This window comes from Alosa pseudoharengus, unplaced genomic scaffold (genome assembly GCF_046254945.1).
Source record: "Alosa pseudoharengus isolate Yale_2024_CS ecotype anadromous, Long Island Sound unplaced genomic scaffold, YU_APseudo_1.1 YU_APseudo_1.1_scf_8, whole genome shotgun sequence".
In the NCBI taxonomy this organism is placed as follows: Eukaryota; Metazoa; Chordata; class Actinopteri; order Clupeiformes; family Clupeidae; genus Alosa; species Alosa pseudoharengus.
The window spans coordinates 15,817,344-15,837,607 of record NW_027468870.1 but is presented as its reverse complement, the minus strand read 5'-3'; the positions used below and the strand labels follow the sequence as shown (position 1 = coordinate 15,837,607).

General features: G+C 43.6%; 2 protein-coding genes across 2 annotated transcripts in view; both read left to right on the top strand.

Moving 5' to 3' along the window:
* The window catches only part of nbeaa (neurobeachin a), a 123,894-nt gene that overhangs the window by 52,909 nt on the left and 50,721 nt on the right, over positions 1-20,264 (top strand). The window contains exons 6-10 of the mRNA XM_076274894.1: positions 17-143; positions 4,588-4,707; positions 11,723-11,869; positions 18,496-18,693; positions 19,802-19,935. Of these exons, the coding sequence (XP_076131009.1) occupies positions 17-143; positions 4,588-4,707; positions 11,723-11,869; positions 18,496-18,693; positions 19,802-19,935 (726 nt within the window). The remainder of the gene's footprint in view (positions 1-16; positions 144-4,587; positions 4,708-11,722; positions 11,870-18,495; positions 18,694-19,801; positions 19,936-20,264) is intronic.
* On the top strand, positions 8,874-10,385 carry LOC143112526 (hemagglutinin/amebocyte aggregation factor-like). Its single transcript, XM_076274788.1, has 5 exons — positions 8,874-8,936; positions 9,022-9,100; positions 9,489-9,677; positions 9,962-10,114; positions 10,273-10,385. Exons 1-5 carry the CDS (start codon positions 8,879-8,881, stop codon positions 10,313-10,315), a joined length of 522 nt encoding a protein of 173 aa, XP_076130903.1. The 5' UTR covers positions 8,874-8,878; the 3' UTR covers positions 10,316-10,385.

Below are 20,264 nucleotides of genomic sequence, written 5' to 3'. Positions count from 1 at the left end.
TTTCTTCTGTCCTCAGTTTCCGGACGAGCAAAGGGATCGGCTACTCGGCACATTTTGTGGGCAACTGCTTGATTGTGACATCACTGAAGTCCAAGGGCAAAGGCTTCCAGCACTGTGTCAAGTATGACTTCCAACCCCGGAAGGTGAGTGGACCATAAAGTTCTACCCCCAGCAGGGCACTCTCCATGACTTAGGTATGAGCTACACCAGGCGCGTAACTGAAGCGTTCCGTTCGCGACGCGTAAAATCCATTTTAGATGAATGGTCTATTTTTTTCGAACGTACGCCCCACTGTCACGTCTGGTGTAGCTACTTCCATTGATTATAGTGGAAGCTAATTGTTGCAGCAGATGCAACGCAAACAGAACGCTTCAGTTACGCGCCTGGTGTAGCTCAGCCCTTAGGCTACCACTGTTTGTCAAAATGAGCATCAGTCTCACTTACAAACTAACTAACTAACTAGCTAACTAACTAGCTAACTAACTAGCTAACTCACTAACTAACTATCTAGCTATCTGACTGTAATAGGGTAAAGGACTGTTGTGAGGCTGGAATGTGACTAAGTCTTGGCTTCTGCATATTTGTCATCTCCTGAATGTTATGTTAGCTAGCAGCCAAAATACTTGAATTGTCCTTGGAAGTCCTTCAGATGTTTTGTGTGTGAGAAAAAGAGAGAGAATGTGTGAGTATGTCTTGTGTGAGAGAGGATGTGAGTAGCGTCCTTGGTGTAACAAGACACTTAGAACAAGGCAGAAAGTACCCTGTCCAGTGTCCAGGTATCTGGCAGTGCGCTAGAGAAGCGTTGCTAATGAGCGTGCCTGTGATAGTCTGGTGCGTGGGGCCTGGAGGGCCGCTGCCCTGGCAGGCTGGCAGGTTGTGGTGCCACGCACGCTTCACGCTCCAGCACCTCAGTGCGTGGCCTGTGGGGGGCAGCAGCTGGACACGCGCGTTCTCCCCCCACTCCCCACCGTCCACTCCACACCGTCCACTCTCCCGCCTGCTGGCCCTCTCCAGCAGATCCCCTGCGCCTGTCCCATGGCCACCTGCTCATCTGGCTCCCACTCCACACACTAGCCTTCTGTCTCTTACTGTATCTCCACTTGTTTCGTTCTTGCTTTCTCACTCACTCTCTCTCTCTCTTCTTTCCTTCTTTTTTCTTTTGCTCTCTTGTCATTTCTTTTAATTACTGTATAAAGGAGGGGATACGTTTTCATTAATGACCTTGGGAGGTTTATTTTTAGCCGAGTAAGTGGATTGGTTGTTTTCAAAGGTTTTTCAAATGGTGTTTAATTTGAGGAGCTTTAAAAGGCCCTCTCTCTCCCTCCCTCTCTCTCTCTCTCTCTCTCTCTCTCTCTCTCTCTCTCTCTCTCTCTGTTTATCTATCCCTTTCTCCATGCCCTTCCCTCCCCCTCTCTATCCCTCCTTCTCTCCCCTCCCCTCCATCAGGGGCGTTATCCATCACATACCTATCCACCTGTCTTGTTAGCCCTTGAAGCAGAAAGAACGCAGAGGACTGAAGGCTGTGAGGCAGGATTAAGCAGTAAGGGAGAGACAGAGAGCCATGGTGACAGGCCTCATCTGAATGCCCTGCGTGTGTCTGGGCCCACTGCTGCACCACAGACACACACACACACACACACACACACACACACACACACACACACGCACACGGACTTACACACACTAACACACGGACTCACACACACCTGGCTTCACATGAGACATCCCCTTGTCCCTGCTGTAAATGACAGGAAATTACATAGTAAAAGGAGATAGGATAGGTTTAACAGATAAGCCACATTTGAGAGACCAAGGGGAGAATCTGCTGTAGAGGATGTGTGTACAGTATGTGTGTCTGTGTGTGTGTGTGTGTGTGTGTGTGTGTGTGTGTGTGTGTGTGTGCCTGTGGTGTATGGAGAGAGGGGAGGGGAGAGGGATAGGAGTTAGGCGTTCTGGAATTTCGATGTGCCAATTAATGTCCACTGTGCCCCCGTGCCTCGGGCCTTCTGGCAGCACCCCCCGCTGTTGCCTCCTTCTCTTATCCTTTCGTGTGCCCCCCTCCAACTCATCCACACACACACACACACACACACACACACACACACACACACACACACACACCCCTCGTTGCCCCCCTGCCAGGCTGGAGCTGGAATGTGTGCCTTGCTTCAGAGTGAACTCCAGTGCTTCAGCAATTAGTGTCCAGCAGAAACAGTTTCACTTTTTCTTACGTCTTTCCCTTCTCTTTTGCTCTTTCTCTCTTCTTTCCTCTCTCTCTCTATCTCTCCCTCCTTTCCTCTCTCTCTCTCACTCTCTTGCTCTTTCTCTCTCTCATCGGGCTGCTTATTGGGTATTTCTACATAATTCTGGCCTTTTTAAGTGTCCTTCATCCATAGTCCATCTGATGGTTCAATAAAGGGGTTATGAACATCAAAAGTCTTTCCCTTTCATGCTTTCCCTCTCTCTCTCTATCCCTCTCTTTCACTCTCCCCCTCTGGCTCTCTCGCTCTCTATCCCTCTCTCTCTCTCTCTCTCTCTCTCTCTCTCTCCCCCTCTCTGCATCCTGTTCCAAGAAGTGGAGGGGAATGCGGCGGATGACGCAGCGTTCTGGTGTGACGTGTAGGGGCGCACATTCTCATATGGACCTGTAGAGTCTAGGCTGCGCCTGCAGTTAAGAGAGCATTCTGCTGGGAGAAGGTGCTCTGGTTGAAGGAGACAAGTAGAAACAAAAATACGGTTGTGTAGTGGAAGAATGATGGGGAAAGAGAGACACATACTAATGTGTGAGGCATTCTGGTCTAGCTAGATAAGACGTCCTGAATGATTGTTTTTTTTCTTCTAAATAATTATCTATCATTTAATATTGTAAATATTGTTTTGTGTTTGATTGTTTTGTATTGTTTTTGAAATATCTATTACACCACCCCCTTGAGAGCTGGGGCTACAATAACATAGTGCAGATACTCAAAAAAGACAGAAAATGTTTTGTTTTTTTACTTCTGCTAACTTTTCATTGATGTGTGGAGGTGATTAGCCTTAAAGCCTCATTCACTAGTGCTTACTCATTAGTCATTGTGCACAAGTGTGATTGTGCATACAAACTTGCGCGTGCTTGCACACACACACACACACACACACACACAGAGTGAGAGAGAAAGAGAGAGAGAAAGAGAAAGGAGTATCTTGACAGTGTTTCACATACACATATGAGTTGCCTTGTCAGATTTTCCACCTCAGTTTTCACATTTATTTACCAGTGATTTGAAAAGGGTTGTCTCCCACGTTAGTATTTTCTCTCTCTTCTTTTTTTTTCTTAGTTTTCTCTCTCCTTCTCTCTCTCCTTCTCTCCTCTCACTCCCTCAGTCGCTCTCTCTCTCTCCCTCACACACACACACACACACACTACACACTCACATATACTGTACACACACACACACACACACACACACACACACACACACACACCCCTGCTCTCTCTATCTGCCTGATATTTGATGTAGATTGTGCTCTCTCCGCCTCGTCCCTCTACTCTGATTTATAATTGAAAACTCAAAGCACATTTGAACTCATCAGACTCCAGTCTGTGGGCGTGCTGTGAGAACATGCTCATGCCTCAGAATGTCTCATTCCACTATTTTGTATTGCACAAAAACATTTATGAGCAAACTACTGGTTAAACATGCAGCACTGGTTAAAATCCTTCAGATCATACTAATCTTATATTTGGGAAACATAACTTGACTTTTTACATTATTTTGCATCATCAAGATTTAATGCAGCACAAAGACAAAAGCAAGGTCACTGCTGAAAGATCCTCCGCCTAGTCTCTAGCCATTTAGCATAAATTATCACATTTTATTTGTTTTCTTACGCCTATATTGCACAACGCAGTCCCCTCTAATGACATGGTATTACCATATAGAACACCAGCAGAACAAACGTTTTGAACCCATCTTTAGCTTCCTAAGATGTGGTCCACTGCACATACAGTACTTCAACCGCTGAGAACCTGAAGGACTGATTGAACTGTGATGCATTTAATTCGGGCCGCTGCCATGTTATGTTAGCCTGGCGAGTCGAGACAGGTTGCTTTGTGTCCCTGAGCCAAGATTTAGCGACGAGGCTAGCCCGTGATGGTGCACATGCAATATTAACCACGTCTTATGACAAGGCTCATCATTTATTCTTAATGGAATCCATGGGCCTCCCACTGCTGAGTCACTCTGGCCCTGCCTGCCTGTAAGAATGAATGAATGAGTCTGCTGTGGCTGGTGGTCCTGACTGTTAATGTTGACTGGTGCTTAAGAGCCATTATGCTGTTATGCATCACTACCACACTCTGTGTTTATTCTAAAGCTAATGTAAATCAGTGCATACAGTATGTAATTTCCTGTTGTCTATTGTATGTACTGTTTTTTTTTTTTTATCTCTTTGAGGCTACTTCATAAGCTGTGTATGGTTGTATAGCTCCATACAATCATACACAGACAGTATATACATAATAATATATAATTTTTTTATACTAGAGTATTCCGGTAAGTGTGAATAATCGGTTGTGTTCCTTTTTCTGTGTTTCTTGTTCTGCAGTGGTACATGATCAGCATCGTCCACATCTACAACCGCTGGAGGAACAGCGAGATCCGCTGCTATGTCAACGGCCAGCTCGTTTCCTACGGCGACATGGCCTGGCATGTCAACACTAACGATGTGAGTATGAGCGCACATTTTTCAGGGCCCTATTTTAGCAATCTGAAAAGCCTGGTCAGAGATGCAAAGTGTCCAGTCCACATTCGCGAAGTCATTTTGTGATCAGACGCCGGGCGCATTGTTCAAAAGGGTTGTTCTTCTGTTTCTTAATCAGTCATGGGTGTGTTTTGGGCGTAATCCATTAAACCAATGAGAATCTGTCATTCCCTTTAAGAGCCAGCAGCGCAACATCAAACAGCGTGTCAATATTTTGAGTCAGCACATCTGAAGGGATCTGCTTGCACGATTCCACGAATACTTGCTTTAGTAAAACCTGTGTGTGACTACCAGAATATAGCCAACATGCATCATGTTCGAATGACTGAATAAAACGTATAGGATATTCTTGCTGAAATATAGTCATTGCTTGGGACTCGTTGCTTAGGGCTTTATATGAGCTCTATCATACCTGCAAACTCAGAAGGGCTGAAAAAGGTGACATATTTCCCATCTCATAGAATAGTTTGGTGGAAAAAAAATACTCCATTGCTAATTTTCTGTGTTGTTGTGAGTCTTGTGTTAAGACTTGTGAAATTAGGAAAATTAGCCACTGAAACTGAACAAAAAAAAAACTCCAGACAAAGTCTGTAATGTTCATTATATGTGGAATCACCTTGAGTTTAAATAAAGTAAAATAACCTAAAAACTAAATAAGCACTCTAATAAAAGACAGTCTTGGGTATGGAATGTATGGAAGGTAAGGTACACAAAGGAACTATTGGTACTATTTTATAGCCTGGATGCCAGTCGAACTTAGCCCTGCCCACCACATTTGAGGTCGGGAAGTTCAGTCTGGACTTGTTCCGTTGTGGAGCAACTTTGCCCGAACCAGAACTGTTTGGACCAATGAAATTGGGCTTTGTACGATGATCGGCAGATGAGCAACAGTGCCTCGTCTGTCATCTGAGCACGCTTAGGTTGATTTTGTTTGCAACAAAAATGCTGTGGCTAGAAGCTAGAAATGCATATTATTTCCAAGCGGTTTGGCCTTTGAATGACAGAACAGGTATATGTTGCTCAGCTAGTAGCATGAAGGGGTTAATAGGTTTGGGCTTTGAATGACAGAACAGGTGTATGTTGCTCAGCTAGTAGCATGAAGGGGTTAATAGGTTTGGGCTTTGAATGACAGAACAGGTATATGTTGCTCAGCTAGTAGCATGAAGGGGTTAATAGGTTTGGGCTTTGAATGACAGAACAGGTATATGTTGGTCAGCTAGTAGCATGAAGGGGTTAATAGGTTTGGGCTTTGAATGACAGAACAGGTATATGTTGCTCAGCTAGTAGCATGAAGGGGTTAATAGGTTTGGGCTTTGAATGACAGAACAGGTATATGTTGCTCAGCTAGTAGCATGAAGGGGTTAATAGGTTTGGGCTTTGAATGACAGAACAGGTGTATGTTGCTCAGCTAGTAGCATGAAGGGGTTAATAGGTTTGGGCTTTGAATGACAGAACAGGTGTATGTTGGTCAGCTAGTAGCATGAAGGGGTTAATAGGTTTGGCCTTTCCTGCATCAGTCTCAACCACAGGGCTCTGTCCTTGACCACACTGTACCATTTATGTATGATAATCTTGGTGTGTTCTTATCTTTTTTTTCATGCATTGAGCTCTCCCGGTTTCACACGACTATGCTAATTCCCAGGACTTATTCATCTCAGCTGTGGATATGTAATACTTTTGAGATGTACTTGATTTCTCTATCATGTTCGTTTATATATAAAAAAATAATAATAATGAAATGTTAAGTAAATACACTATTTAGTAAAATAACGAAATGAAATATATTATTTGTTTTATTAGTAAGTAGGTAAGTAGGCTACAGCAGTGGTTTTCAAAGTGGGGGCCGGGGCCCCCTGGGGGGCCTCAGCAAGTTGGAAGGAAAAATAAAAGCAACAAATAAATACATTTGAAAAATGTAAAATATACCTATTACTATGAGGGTTGTTATACAATGCCATTATAATAATGTGAGACATATCTTAACATTATATTTCCCATGATAATGACTGGGAATAATAGTAGAGTGATAGCTCTAATATAGCAGAAAGCCCCAAATACAATTTTTACACACTGTATGCTCCATCGCGAAGTGCTTGTGGCTAAAATAATTATTAGGATTAGCTTAATGTTTTTTTTACATTTGCCAGAGTATTGTTGATGGGCTTAATAACACATCAAGGGGGTCCTTGGCCAGAACCTAGTGGTATTTGGGGGGCCTTGTCGTGGAAAAGTTTGGGAACCCCTGGGCTACAGTACAAACACTGTCCTCTTAGCTAGTTTGACAGATTGTAAGATGTTGGTCTTGACATAGAAAATAAAATTTTACTACAGACATCTTACCTTAGGGCAATTCCATGCAATGGTTATCCTTACCATGGGGAAAAAAAGTTGTGCACACACAAATAGAACTGTTGTTAAAATGTCTAGGTCTATATTTTATTGTTTGTAACTGATCTTTCACTCTTTTTACATCATAAATATGGTGTGCAACTATACAGAATAGGGCTGGGACAACGCGTCGACGTAATCGATGACGTCGACGCAAACAATACGTCGACGCAAAATATGAGCGTCGATTCGTCAAGCATGTGCTGCTAAATATTTTTTAATTTTACACCTTCAGTGTTTTTTCATACGTTGACTAATCTGTGGCTGGGCACCACGAAATCAAAACCGGCCACCACACATTGATGTTCTATGTTGTAGGCCTGCTATTTAAATTAAAGATAAGATAAAATTATTTCATTGAGCTGCACTTGCCACTTACTCACACAGCCTTTCCTCGCCCCGCCCGCTCTCTCTCGTAACGAGCCCGCTGCTCCTCCTCTGCATGTGCATTTAACAAAACACGAGGATTGTTGTTGCCACATAGAAGCACTGCATAGAACACAGTGGGCTACATTGCTATTAAATCCGCTTAGCATCGTGACCATGCTGCGCAAATTTGTTCAAAACCGCTGCATTAAAGTTAAAGTAAACTCTGCTAAGGTCTTATCACAACATAGTACATTGAGGAGACTAAACGAAGTTAAGTTACAGTATGCAATCAAGCAGTAACCTTATCTCAAAGCTAACGTTAGAATACTGTTTGGATGTCAAGTTTAGCATGCTTACTTGCAGCTGCTTGTATTAGCCTACTCATGCAGGCCTCATTTTATTGACTCAGTTTGCAAAATCCAGATGGAAATGGAAAAGTGTTTTCCAAGACTCAAAAGTGCTTGTCCAAAGAAGAAGTACAAACTGTTATTTGAACTACGTTATGAATTGCATCCACACATGATTCCCACAAGAACGTCTTAAAATGACTAACTGAAACTTTATTGAATGCTACCTCTGACTCTGACTAAGAATACATTACTTTGCACTTGTAGTTACTTGCACTTCAGTCTTTTATTTTGGAATCTTAAGAGCAATAAACATATATTGCAATGTTAAATAATTCATGTTTTTTCATTCAGATATGTAAATAAACATGTATAAGTTGCTATTAGTGAATTAATGGGGAGATAATCGATAATCGAATCAAATCGAAATCGAATCGGACTGAAAAAATGAATCGTTAGATTAATCGATGCATCGAAAAAATAATCGCTAGATTAATCGTTTAAAAAATAATCGTTTATCCCAGCCCTAATACAGAAACAACATTTTTTGGATGGCAATTTTTAAAAAGGGAATAAATGGACTCAAGGTTCCAACAAATTGTCTTTAAGAGCACAGCTCCTTAAATTTGTAAGGCTGTTGTTTAGAAGTCAGCAAGTACCATGGCCATGTCACATCCATAACGTTTATAGAAAAAGTTTATGCGACACATACAGTGTTGATGCGACAATTTCCAAAGTGTCTGTGCACTGATTTATATCAATGTAAAATATGATGAACTAATTGTGCCCCTTTCTTACTTTTAAAACCTTGTGCATTATGGATGTGATGTTATGGATGTTACATAATGTTAATTCACAAGAGTGGAGAAAAAAAAAAAAACTAGATTACAGGCATACCCATCCAAAGTAAATACTGACTCAGATAAACACCTGCAAAGTTTCACATGATAGTGCAATGTAAAGGCCAAATGCAGGCCTATAAAAGGCTTGTGAAGGAGCTGCTGATTCACAGCAATGATCCCTGTGCAGCCATGAAGACTGTTCATCTTCTCTTCCTGTTCCTGGCATCTCTCCTGGTTGAGGCTAGAGGTAAGAATAATCCAGTGTTTTATACCTTAAATAAATTGCAGTATTCAGTTTATAAATATTCATCAATTCATTATTTCAAACACAGATTTGCGCTATGTGAATGATTATGACAAACCTCTTCGCTTTAACTGTCCCACCACCCAGTCCATAAGTGGCATCACAAGGTACTACATTTTGTTTCCACCATCACGACCTGTACACAAATTATGTTATCTTTGCTTAAACAAAGTATGCTCAAAATATTGTGTAGAATGTGTTTAGTATTCTGGTGGTGAAGGTTTCAGTGTCTACAGTCTATATCCCTCACCTTTTGGAACAGTCTCACACGTTACAGCTGAGGATGGCACAATCTGATGTTTGTTTAAAAGTGGTAGAATTCAAATGGAAAATAGATATTTATAAAAAAGTTTGAGGTGAGAAAAAAGATTGTGTAATGTAGTTGATGAAATGAATAAATGAATGAAACAAATGAAATGAATCCTAAATGGTTGTGTGCATTGAAGTGTATGTATCAGTCTGTTCTGGTCTGATCAGTATCTGATCTCTTTTTAGTGAGCATCACAATAAGCATGAGGACCGGAGATGGGATTTTAACTGCAGAGACACTTTTACACAGAGGGCACATTGCTTTGAGTCTGGATATGTGAATAACTGGGATGGCCCTTTAATGTTTGAGTGCCCAACTAACTACGTGGTTACAGGGATGTCCAGTGTTCATGACAATCACCATGAGGACAGAAGGTACTTTAAAAGCAAATATAAACTTAAAATTTAACACATTTTGGACCAAAAGTTCTCTGAATTAATCCTTTTTACCTCAGCAGATTAGACACTGACCAACAATGATTGATATTTCTGATTATCTATGCCTAGATATTGTAAGTTACTTTAACTATAAAGTGAAATGAAGTAGCAAGTAATTCAAAACTACTTGTGTAGATTTAAGTAATTGGTGTAAATGCAGATGATAGATTGTGGGATTTGTATTTGTGTTAAATTCTTCTTTGCTGTGTTTAATCTGACAGATGGACCTTCACTTGTTGTACGGGAAGTAACTTCTGCACTGGTAATTGCCAGTGGAGTGGTTATGTGAACCACTTTGATGGGCTACTCAACTGGTATGCTGGTGTAGGTTATTACTTGACTGGAGCAAAAAGCTACCATGAAAACAAGCATGAGTGAGTACATCAATTGTTTTAGTTCAAAAATGGCATGATGACATAATGATCATTCAAGCAGATATGCTATTCAATAGGCTACATTTACATAGATGCATCAACTAGAACAATGTGAATGTAGTGACCTTATTTTGGGTATGTTTTTTGTATATTTTCAGGGATAGACGTTGGCAATATCAGACCTGCCAGAAAACCTGCTAGTTTCTTCCTTTATGTCTTCAATCATGAAATCCTCTGAATAGTCTGAAATAAAGACGTTTCCTGCATTAAACATTTGTTTGTTGTTTTGTTTGTTCTATTACATAATTAAGAGTCAAGTAATATGCTTCAAATTTTATTCGACCAATGTTTCGGCATTACGCCTTCATCATGACTTGTGTGTGAAAATGACCCTGATGAAGGCGTAATGCTGAAACGTTGGTCAAACAGAATTTAAAGCATATTAGTTCTGAGTGTGCCACGACACTTTTTTTTTTTTTCAAAGTATTCTCTACTGCCGTGGTGTGCGTTTACAAACAACAAACATCGTCTATTCCATACTTACAAATGAAATAACACATTTGTAAGACACCATTTATTTAAGTAAACAATGTTTGCTAAGTTTATGGAAAGTATCAGTTTTTTTTATATTGTCCTTTTTGTCTTTTGCACATACAGCCATATCGATTAGTAGAAATGCCTTTTCATTTTTGCCATCATACTCAATTACATATACAACATTTTAGAGTGGCCCAGCCAGAGTCCAGACATCAATCCATAAAAAAGTGAGCTCAAGGCCAGAGTGATGGCAAATAATCGTTCCTGCCTCGAAAACCTGGATTGTTGCTAAAAAGGTGCGGTCTATAATCATTGTTGAGACATGGAGAGGCTTGATAGGTATTCTAAAAAACATTTTGAGAGCTGTGATGGCAAATAAAGATGTTTCCATTGATCATTTAAAAAGGGTATGAAGAATTTTGGACATGCCATTTTTCATAAAAATGTAAATAAAGATGAAAATGTTTCTTTTTCTGATTCCATGTTTCTACCACTTTGTCTTGCAACCTTTTGGCAAGTGGCAGTATCATTTTCAGTCAGAACAAATGTATTGGTCAAGAGAAAATCAACATTAAATCAATATTTGCCAGGGGTATGAATCATTTTGTTCTTAACTGTATTGTATTATCAGTTGTGTTAATTTAAAGTGTTTGCCATGTAGTTGGAGTAGTTATGTAGCAATGAAGATGGCAGAATGGAAATCTGTTTTTTACCTTGGCTTTGTTAAATAATGAGAGTTCGGTGCCACAAAGCTACTGTGAACTAGAATCACAGTTGTTTCCTTCTTCATATGCAAATCTCAAACCTTGAAATGACCACTAAAAAACTTGAATCTGAACATGGACAGACTGTGATGTAAATACAAATTGTGACGGTGACCAACTGGAGACTCAAAGCAAAGGCAGTCTGTACTCTGCCACAAAACGGTCATATGCTGTGCACACTATTGAAATTCATTTGAATCATTAATGTTTCATTCACTGAATGGTGTTTTAAACAGGCTTATTATAGCACAGTGAATAAATAGTGTTTTTCCTCTTCTTTCCTTCCCTCTGTGTGCGTGTGCTGCAGAGCTATGACAAATGCTTTCTGGGATCGTCGGAGACGGCCGACGCTAACCGGGTTTTCTGCGGCCAACTTGGGGCCGTGTACGTGTTCAGCGAGGCGCTCAACCCGGCGCAGATCTTCGCCATCCACCAGCTGGGGCCTGGCTATAAGGTACTGTATGGGCGTGCCAACAACTCCAATCCCATCCCACCACCAACGCTCCAGACCCCAACCCCCAACCCACACACCCACTAACCCCACCACCACCCTGACAGAGCCTGTGGTCCGGGAGGTGTCTGTCAAGTTTCACAGGCGTGAGCCATTCGCCACCTGTTTAGCTCCACGCGTGTTCGCAGGACCGAGATTGATTAGAATGGTGGTGGGGGGTGTCTGGCGAGGGCTGTTTGCTTCCTGTTAAACTGCCGTGGTCATTTCCCCCTGCCTCTGCCGTTTGCGTCCCCTGCTGGACGCGCCTCCTGTCATGTGTGGGACAAAGCGGCCTTCCTGTGTCATTGCTAGCATGCGGATGGTCTCTCTGTCGTGCAGAGGCTTAAAACAGGGTCAATATCGGCCAGCGTGCTGGCAGCCTGCCCAGACCTTGGCGCCGTCGAGCGAGCGAACCAGCCGTGCCCTGGAGCAGGAAGTGAGCGGGTTCCCCGTGGTGACTGATGACATGTCTTCCTCTGGCCATTAGCATTCTCTCTAAGACCCCACCACCCCCCGTGCTGTTTGCAGACAGGCTGTTTCCGTTGGCTGAAGGCAGGGAGGTTACATGGGGGCTCGGTGTCTTGCGGTGCAGACTGCTGCTGATTGTCACATGCTCCCTGCTTCTGTGTACAACTTCCAGGATGCTCAAGAGGGGGCACATATGTAGTGCAAAACCATTGTCCTATATATGTTTTAGTTGGTGTGGATGGGCCTCTCAATGTTGTTGTTGATATTAGTCATGCATATAGCCACTTATATCACAAGCTTTTGCTTCAGTTAGTAATGGCATTGATTGCTTTGTTTGGTGGGTTCCTGAAGGTTGTGAGAGAGTGAAGGAATCTGCCAGTGCTCAGGAGGCCATTCCCAACCTCGGATAACAAGGCAGAATAGGCCTCTACAGCCCAGCTCTACAACAGAACTAGACAACGCATCAACTCTTCACACTTGAATTGGCCTAACAATTGGACCCATCATTAAAGGAATTATCCGGAGTAAATTGCACTTTAGATCGATTTACGGATGATTGGGCGTACATACGCTGAGTTGACATCAAAATCATGTCATTAGGATGTGTTTTGAGAAAGTTTGATGGTACCGTTTTCAGTCACAACTCGTAGCCTGGAAGTCAGCGGGGCATTTCAATTGCGCAGCTACAAAACGCTATTTTTATACCTCTTCTACAGTTCCAAAAAACATAACACTTACGTGGTAGTGAGAAGAGGGTCCGTAAAGCCAAACCGAAGTATCCCGAGGTCTTTATGTGGTCGAATAGAGAGTCCAGAATGAATTTCATCAAGCCAGTACCTTTCCGGAAATGTTGCCATCTTTGCTGTAGGAGTCTTATTGCTGAGTGTGTTGTAACACGCTCTGGAAATTCAAAATTTCGTCGCCGTTTTTTTTTTTAAAAAAAAAAACATAGTCCAGTATTTCTTTCGAAATTGAAGTGAAGTTGTATGTTTTTTTTTTTTTTTTTTTTTTTTTTAAAGAGCGTGTTACAACACACTCAGCAATAAGACTCCTACGGACTTTCCCCTGAAGAGGCAGCAAAGATGGCAACATTTCCGGAAAGGTACTGGCTTGATGAAATTCATTCTGGACTCTCTATTCGACCACATAAAGACCTCGGGATACTTCGGTTTGGCTTTACAGACCCTCTTCTCACTACCACGTAAGTGTTATGTTGTTTGGAACTGTAGAAGAGGTATAAAAATAGCGTTTTGTAGCTGCGCAATTGGTTCTATCTGACATTTTTGTCAAAATTGAGTTATTGACATATTCTTATTCTGTGACACCATAAGAAGATGAGGTGAAGTGTTTCTTGTAGTTGTATGCATTTTTGGACATTATATCTGAAGAGGTTTGTTCCACTTATCAGTATAACTCTATGGAATTCTAAAACTTTGAAGCTCAATATCTCAGAATTATAGGGTTCTATCTACATTCTGAGTAGTTCTAAGGGGAGGATATGGACAGCATCATATTTGCCCCAAGTGTGTTTATGTGTTGTTCAACTCATAGTCATGGCAGTCTCTTTGCCATGTCTGTAACTCTGCACAGCTACCAAAACTACCATACTTCTCTGACATATTTTCAGTTTGTGCCTTTCTGCTGTAAAAGTAGACTTCATTTATTGCTTCACTTCGTTACTAAAGCCTTCCAAGAGACTCTCGATTTTCAGGCTTTTTTGAACAGATAGGTAGAAAAGCTTCGATTTATTCGAAACCCCATGTCTCAACCCTAATTTCAAAAAGAAAGGCTTTCCCCAAGACCTCTGAAGCAGGCCGCCTGATCCCAGCCCACAGCGTGGGGCTCGGAGAAACCGCTGTGGCGTGTAATGCCTGGATTATTAGCCAGCACAACGTGTTATGCCAGAGTTGAAGGCGGAAGGCAGACGCAGCGAGTGAGCCAACATGTGTGAGTCCAAGTGCTTTATTTAAAAAGTGCTGCATTAAAAATGCAAGGCTCTGTGAGCGTGAAATTCTCAAGGGATGTTTCTGATTATTTTCTTCTCTCTCTCTCTCTCTGTCTCTCTCTCTCTCTCTCTCTCTCTCTCTCTCTCTCTCTCTCTCTATGCTTTCTCTCTCTTTCTCTCTCCCTTTCATTCACTCAGTCTTATGCTTAGAGGTGTGCTTAAAGAGTGAACTTTTGACGCTGATCAGAGTTTCAGGGGGAAAAAAGACCCTCTGAGAGACTGCTGGAGATTCTCTCCAATCCGAATATGCGTTTGGCTTTCAGCCGCAGCTCTACCAAAGACCTGAGACGAATCAGAAAGCGGGAGAGTACAGTAGCTGCACAGTGCACTGGGATTTTTTAGAGGGGAAAGGCTTAGACTGAGTCAGTTCAGTGGAGTGTGAGTCATTTTCACTCACAGTGAAACTATACTCTATTTACAGTATATTACTGTTGCTGTTGTTGTAACAGCATATTGATCAACATAAGAGTAACCTAAGAACAGGATATCAAAGAGATAATTGTTACTCTTTGCTTATGTTATACTTACAATATATAACCAGGGCTATGTATTATGAAGTGTTAATTTAGTGCTAATTATTTTGGGCTGTATGTTAATCCTCACTCAAGAGATCCCAGCCTTGTATGCCCAGTAGCATATTTAGGACTTCAGATGTTGCTTTAGATGCTCAACTTTCTTGAGAGAGCTCTGCTCATTCTGCTGTGGGGTCCTGCTGCCCCACACCAGCCGGTTGCATTGGCACGTGTGTGTGTGTGTGTGTGTGTGTGTGTGTGTGTGTGTGTGTGTGTGTGTGTGTGTGTGTGTGTGTGTGTGTGTGTGTGTGTGTGTGTGTGCCGGTTGCATTGGCACGTGTGTGTGTTTGTTTGTGTGTCTGTGTGTGTTTGTGCGTGTGTGTATTTGCGCGCACGCGCGTGTGTGTAGTGGTAATGTGAATCCCACTCTCCTGCAGAAGAGGCCCTGATGCCCAGGCAGGGTGTCCTAGCCAGGCAAGCTGTGCGCTGTTGTTGGCTGGTACCCTGCAGAGAAAGGGCAGCACACAGCAGCCACGTGTGGGCCAGCAGACCCCACTGCTGTGGAGAGTAGGACTGTGTGTTGCTGCAGCGGAAGGGTGAGTTAATGAGTGCAATGGATGTCTTTTTGGGGGGTGCAGAGGAATGGAAGAGAAAGGGAAGTAAGTGTGTGTGTGTGTGTGTGTGTGTGTGTGCGCGCGAGAGGGGTGGGGGCGGGTGGATTGTGTGTGTAGAGGGCCTAGGTGTGTGTGTGTGTGTGTGTACACTACCGTTTTATCTCTGTCAGTGAATTCTGCAGCAGCTGGTCCTCTCTCTCTCTCTCTCTCTCTCTCTCTCTCTTTCCCTCTCGCTCTCTCTCTCTCTCTCTCTCTCTCTCTCTCTCTCTCAGTCTCTGGGGAGAGAGACAGTAAGCACTGGAGGAGTGAGGCGATGTGATGCGATGCGATGCGATGCGGTGTCCAGTAAGCATGCTTGCCCAAGCTGCTTAACGGCAGTGTAAGGGACGGCCGTGGTGTCATGGAGCAATGACCCGCTTCCCAGACACCTTGCTCTGTTCCACTGGCTGTTCCACCTGCCCGCCCCCCCCCCCACTCTCTCCCCTTCCTGTCAGCCGAGATGAATGCCCAGTGGCCAGGAACAGGACAGCCGGGTCAGTCTTTAAGGCCCACAAGCCCCAAGTTGGACGTCCTATCGCCTCTCTCCAGATCACGCAGAAACGGCTAAACATGGCTGTTTAAGCAGAGTGTGTGTGTGTGTGTGTGTGTGTGTGTTGGGAGTGTGCAGAGGACACAGTGTACTATCAAATTGTAAATCTAGCTTATTAATCTCTCATTCCTCTTCACTCTCTCTCTCTTTCTTTCTCTCTCTCTCTCTCTCTCTCTTTCTTTACCTCTCTCTCTCTCTCTCTCTCTTTCTCTCTCTACCTACAGTATCTACTCTTTATCTCTCTCTTTATCTCTATATGTCTGCTCTGTATCTATCTATCGATATCTATATCTATCTATGTCTCTATCTGGATCTCTCTCCACCTCTCTCCCTTATGAGCATGTGGAAGTACCTGCACACTATAAGACACTGCAGAAGTGATGCTGACAGAGTCATCTGTTCTTCGCCTGCTCTGTCACCTGCACATGTATACATTTCCCTGACTGGGAGAGGGTGTCGAGGGTGTTGTACTTGTTATTCTAAAGAGATGAAAATGAGAGGGGGTTGCGAGATAGACACAGGCATAGATGTAGTCACTCAGGAATCCCCCCCCCCCCCCCACACACACACACACACATACACACACACACACTTGCTCTTTTTTTCTGTCTCGTCTCTTTGTCTCTTGCTTTCCTCCTACCTGTCCCACTACCTGTCTCTCCCACTCTGTGGCTTTCTCTGTTTCATTCTATTTCAGTCCTCAGTCTACCTCTCTCACCCCCCCCCTGTCTCTCTCTCTCTCTCTCTCTCTCTATCTGTCACTCTCTATCTCTCTTTCTCTCTCTCTTTCTCCCTATCTCACTCTTTCTTGCTCCTGCATTATGTGACTATAGGGCCATGTGAGTCCCTCTCTCTCTCTCTGTGTGTCTTTTGTTGCAAAGTGCAGTGCTGGAGGTGGTGTGAGGCCAGTGCGCCCTCTCAGTGCCCGGGCGTGGGCCGGGCGCGCTGCTTTGTGTGGCGGGCCGGGAGACAGGCGAAGAGGAGGAGAGAAGAGGCTCGTTATGTCCTCCTGGCTGTCAGGTGGCACTCGTGGGCCCCGTTGTGAAGGGTGGCCGCAATTAGAGCCAACACTCTGTGCCTTTGAACAGCGTCCCTTTTGAAAGACAATGAGGAGGGGTTTGGCATAATGAAGAGTGCCGCGTTTTGTTTTGGGGGGGGGGTTTGGTGTGTGTGTGGGGGGGGGTAAATGTAATTTTCTTTTCAGTGGAGTCCCCTTGATTTCTAACTCCTCTCAGACTCGTTGAAACAAAAGGGTTGCAACCTGCATGTCAGGTGGGCACTTCCCTATTGACCGTGTTGGCATAGCCTGCTGTTGAAACACAAGATGGTTGGAAAAGTCAGTCGAGCACATGGCAATGGCAGAGAATGCTGAGTGTTTTTTTTTTTTTTTTTTTTTTAAGTGAAAAGTGTAGAACTCTCAGCATGAGAAAAGCCCTTAAGATGAATTCCAGCTCTGCTTGCCACGGGGGTCTTGGAGTGTGTGTGTGAGTGTGTGTGTGTGTGTGTGTGTGTGTGTGTGTGTGTGTGTGTTTGGGGGGGGTGTCACATGGGGGATGGGGGGCTGGTATTTAGTCTAAACCCAGCCTCCAGCCTCCGCTTCCCCCCTGCCTGCTCTGAGGCCCTGGCGCGCCATGGGACCTGCTGCCTGTTAGCGGTGCATGATGGGAAGGGCCAAACAGACCGAGTGAGACGGGGGGCCGGAACCATTACTGCCAGAGGTGCTGCCAGGCTCCAGCCTGAGCTAATGCTGCCTGGCCTTTTCAGTGGTGTTGTTTGGCCTGAGGAGTCCTCTGAAGCCCCACAGGACGGGTTGGATGCCAACTCCAGTCCATTTCTCTGACAGTGTTCCACACAACAGAATAAAATGCAATGACAGAATGTAGGAGGTTTTTTTTTCTGACTATAGATTGTACTGATAGAATATCAGTGGGTTTTGAAAAGGTGGAAGCATTGTATGGGAGCACAAAATAGAATATTTATGAAGTGAGTAGTCCTTTTGGGGCTCAATCGGTCAAACAAATAGCACCCCATCCCCACAGGTGCATTATGTAGTACCACATAGTACTAAGGTTATGTTTATAGTAGTACATGAACAATTGTTATTATGCAATTCATTGTCTAATTTCCATCTCCCCCTCTCTGCCTCTCTCTCCATCTCTTTCTCTTTCTGTTTCTCTTCCTCCTTCTGTCTTCATGCCTATCCCTCTGTCTCCATCATTTTGTCTCTCTCCATCCCTCTCTCTCTCTATCCCTCTATCTCTCCCTCCTTCTGTTTCTCTCATTCTTTCTGTCTCTCTCCATCTCTCTGTCTCTCTATCCCTCTATCTCTCCATCCCTCTGTCTTTCCCCTAATTCTGTCTCTCTCCCTCCCTCCTCCTCTCTTCTTCTCCTGCTGCCCACAGAGCACGTTCAAGTTTAAATCCGAGAGTGACATCCACCTGGCGGAGCACCACAAGCAGGTGCTGTACGACGGCAAGCTGGCCAGCAGCATCTCCTTCACCTACAACGCCAAGGCCACCGACGCCCAGCTCTGCCTGGAGTCCTCGCCCCGGGAGAACCCCTCCATCTTCGTGCACTCGCCCCACGCCCTCATGCTGCAGGTCACTTCATTCAATTCAATTTGGTCCAGTTCACTGTAATTGATTGGCACGGCAGTTTTGAAGGGAAATAGTGTTGCCAAAGCATAGAATACAGAAACATATCAACATCAATACATTGAAAATCCACAGCACATAGGATAGAAAAACATGTGGTTATATACACACATGTGGAAACACCACACACACACACACACACACACTTTTGATAGGTTATTGTATGCTATTTTGAATAAACTTTCAGTAAGTCAGAGGAGTCATCCATGAGTCTTAAACATGCCATGTTTTGGTACATGTTTTGTATCTTGTGGGATAGTGGGTAGGTCATTGGAAGGTGAGTTCATATTTGACCAATGGTCTGCATCTTGTTACATCCCCCATGAAATCTCACAGACAGACAGATAAAACAGCCTGATACATCTGATGACATCTGATAATGGCCACCTGAGGTGAATCTGCCAAACAAATCTTTTGAAATGCGCCTTTACGAGCTCCAGTAAGACATTAATGATGATATTTACAGGTCTGGGATCAGTCTGGGAAGTAACAGAGAACTAGGAATCCTCTGCTCTACTGGACTCAGACCTGCCCGTCTGACTGCTGGGATAATAGCTTGCAGATAGTGGCTGTAGAGATGGGTACAGAGATGGGCACTAGAGCCCATTCCACTTCAGACACACTATAAGGACCCTGTCTATGTCTGTGTCTGTGTTCATTCGGATGAGCAAAAGTGTGTGTGCGTGTTTGTGTGTGTGTGTGTGTGTGTGTGTGTTTGTGTGTGTGTGTGTGCGTGTTTGTGTGTGTGTGTGTGTGTGTGTGTGTGTGTGTGTGTGTGTGTGTGTGTGTGTGTGTGTGTGTGTGTGTGTGTGTGTTTGTATGCATGCATGTGCATGTGTGCATATGCTGATTGAATGAGACCTGAATGAGACTATTGCTTTGAGGACAGGCTCTTGGTTATTGTGTGTCTTCCCTTATCGATTTTCCCCCAGCTTTTGAATCACACACCTCAGTGCCCAATGGATGTGTCATTTGGAGCGTGGTTATTAAAGTGTGTCCTCTTTCCCCATGTGTGTGTGTGTGTGTGTGTGTGTGTGTGTGTGTGTGTGTGCAGGACGTGAAAGCCATAGTCACCCACTCCATCCACAGTGCCATCCACTCCATCGGAGGAATCCAGGTGCTCTTCCCACTCTTCTCCCAGCTGGACTACAGGCAGCCTAACGACAACCCTGTGGAGACAACCGTTTGGTAAGAACTACAAACAAGATTAGAATAGAAATATTAGAATAGAAACTTCATAAAGTACAACAGGTCACAAAAACCCTCAATTACAGTTTTTCTTGATTGTTTTGATGCTTGTGTCAACTCATCACGTTCTCAAAACACTCGTGTCTGAACAAAAGCACTCTGGCCAAAATGACACATTTTGCTTGCAAAAGGCTGTTACTCTCTCAAAACACTTAAAATATGCAGCAAAAGCAAATCTTGCCTTCAAACAACACATCCTGTCGTCAAATCACTGTGTGATTTCAATCAATCATTACACACTGGACAACAAAATGCAAAATATAGTTCTC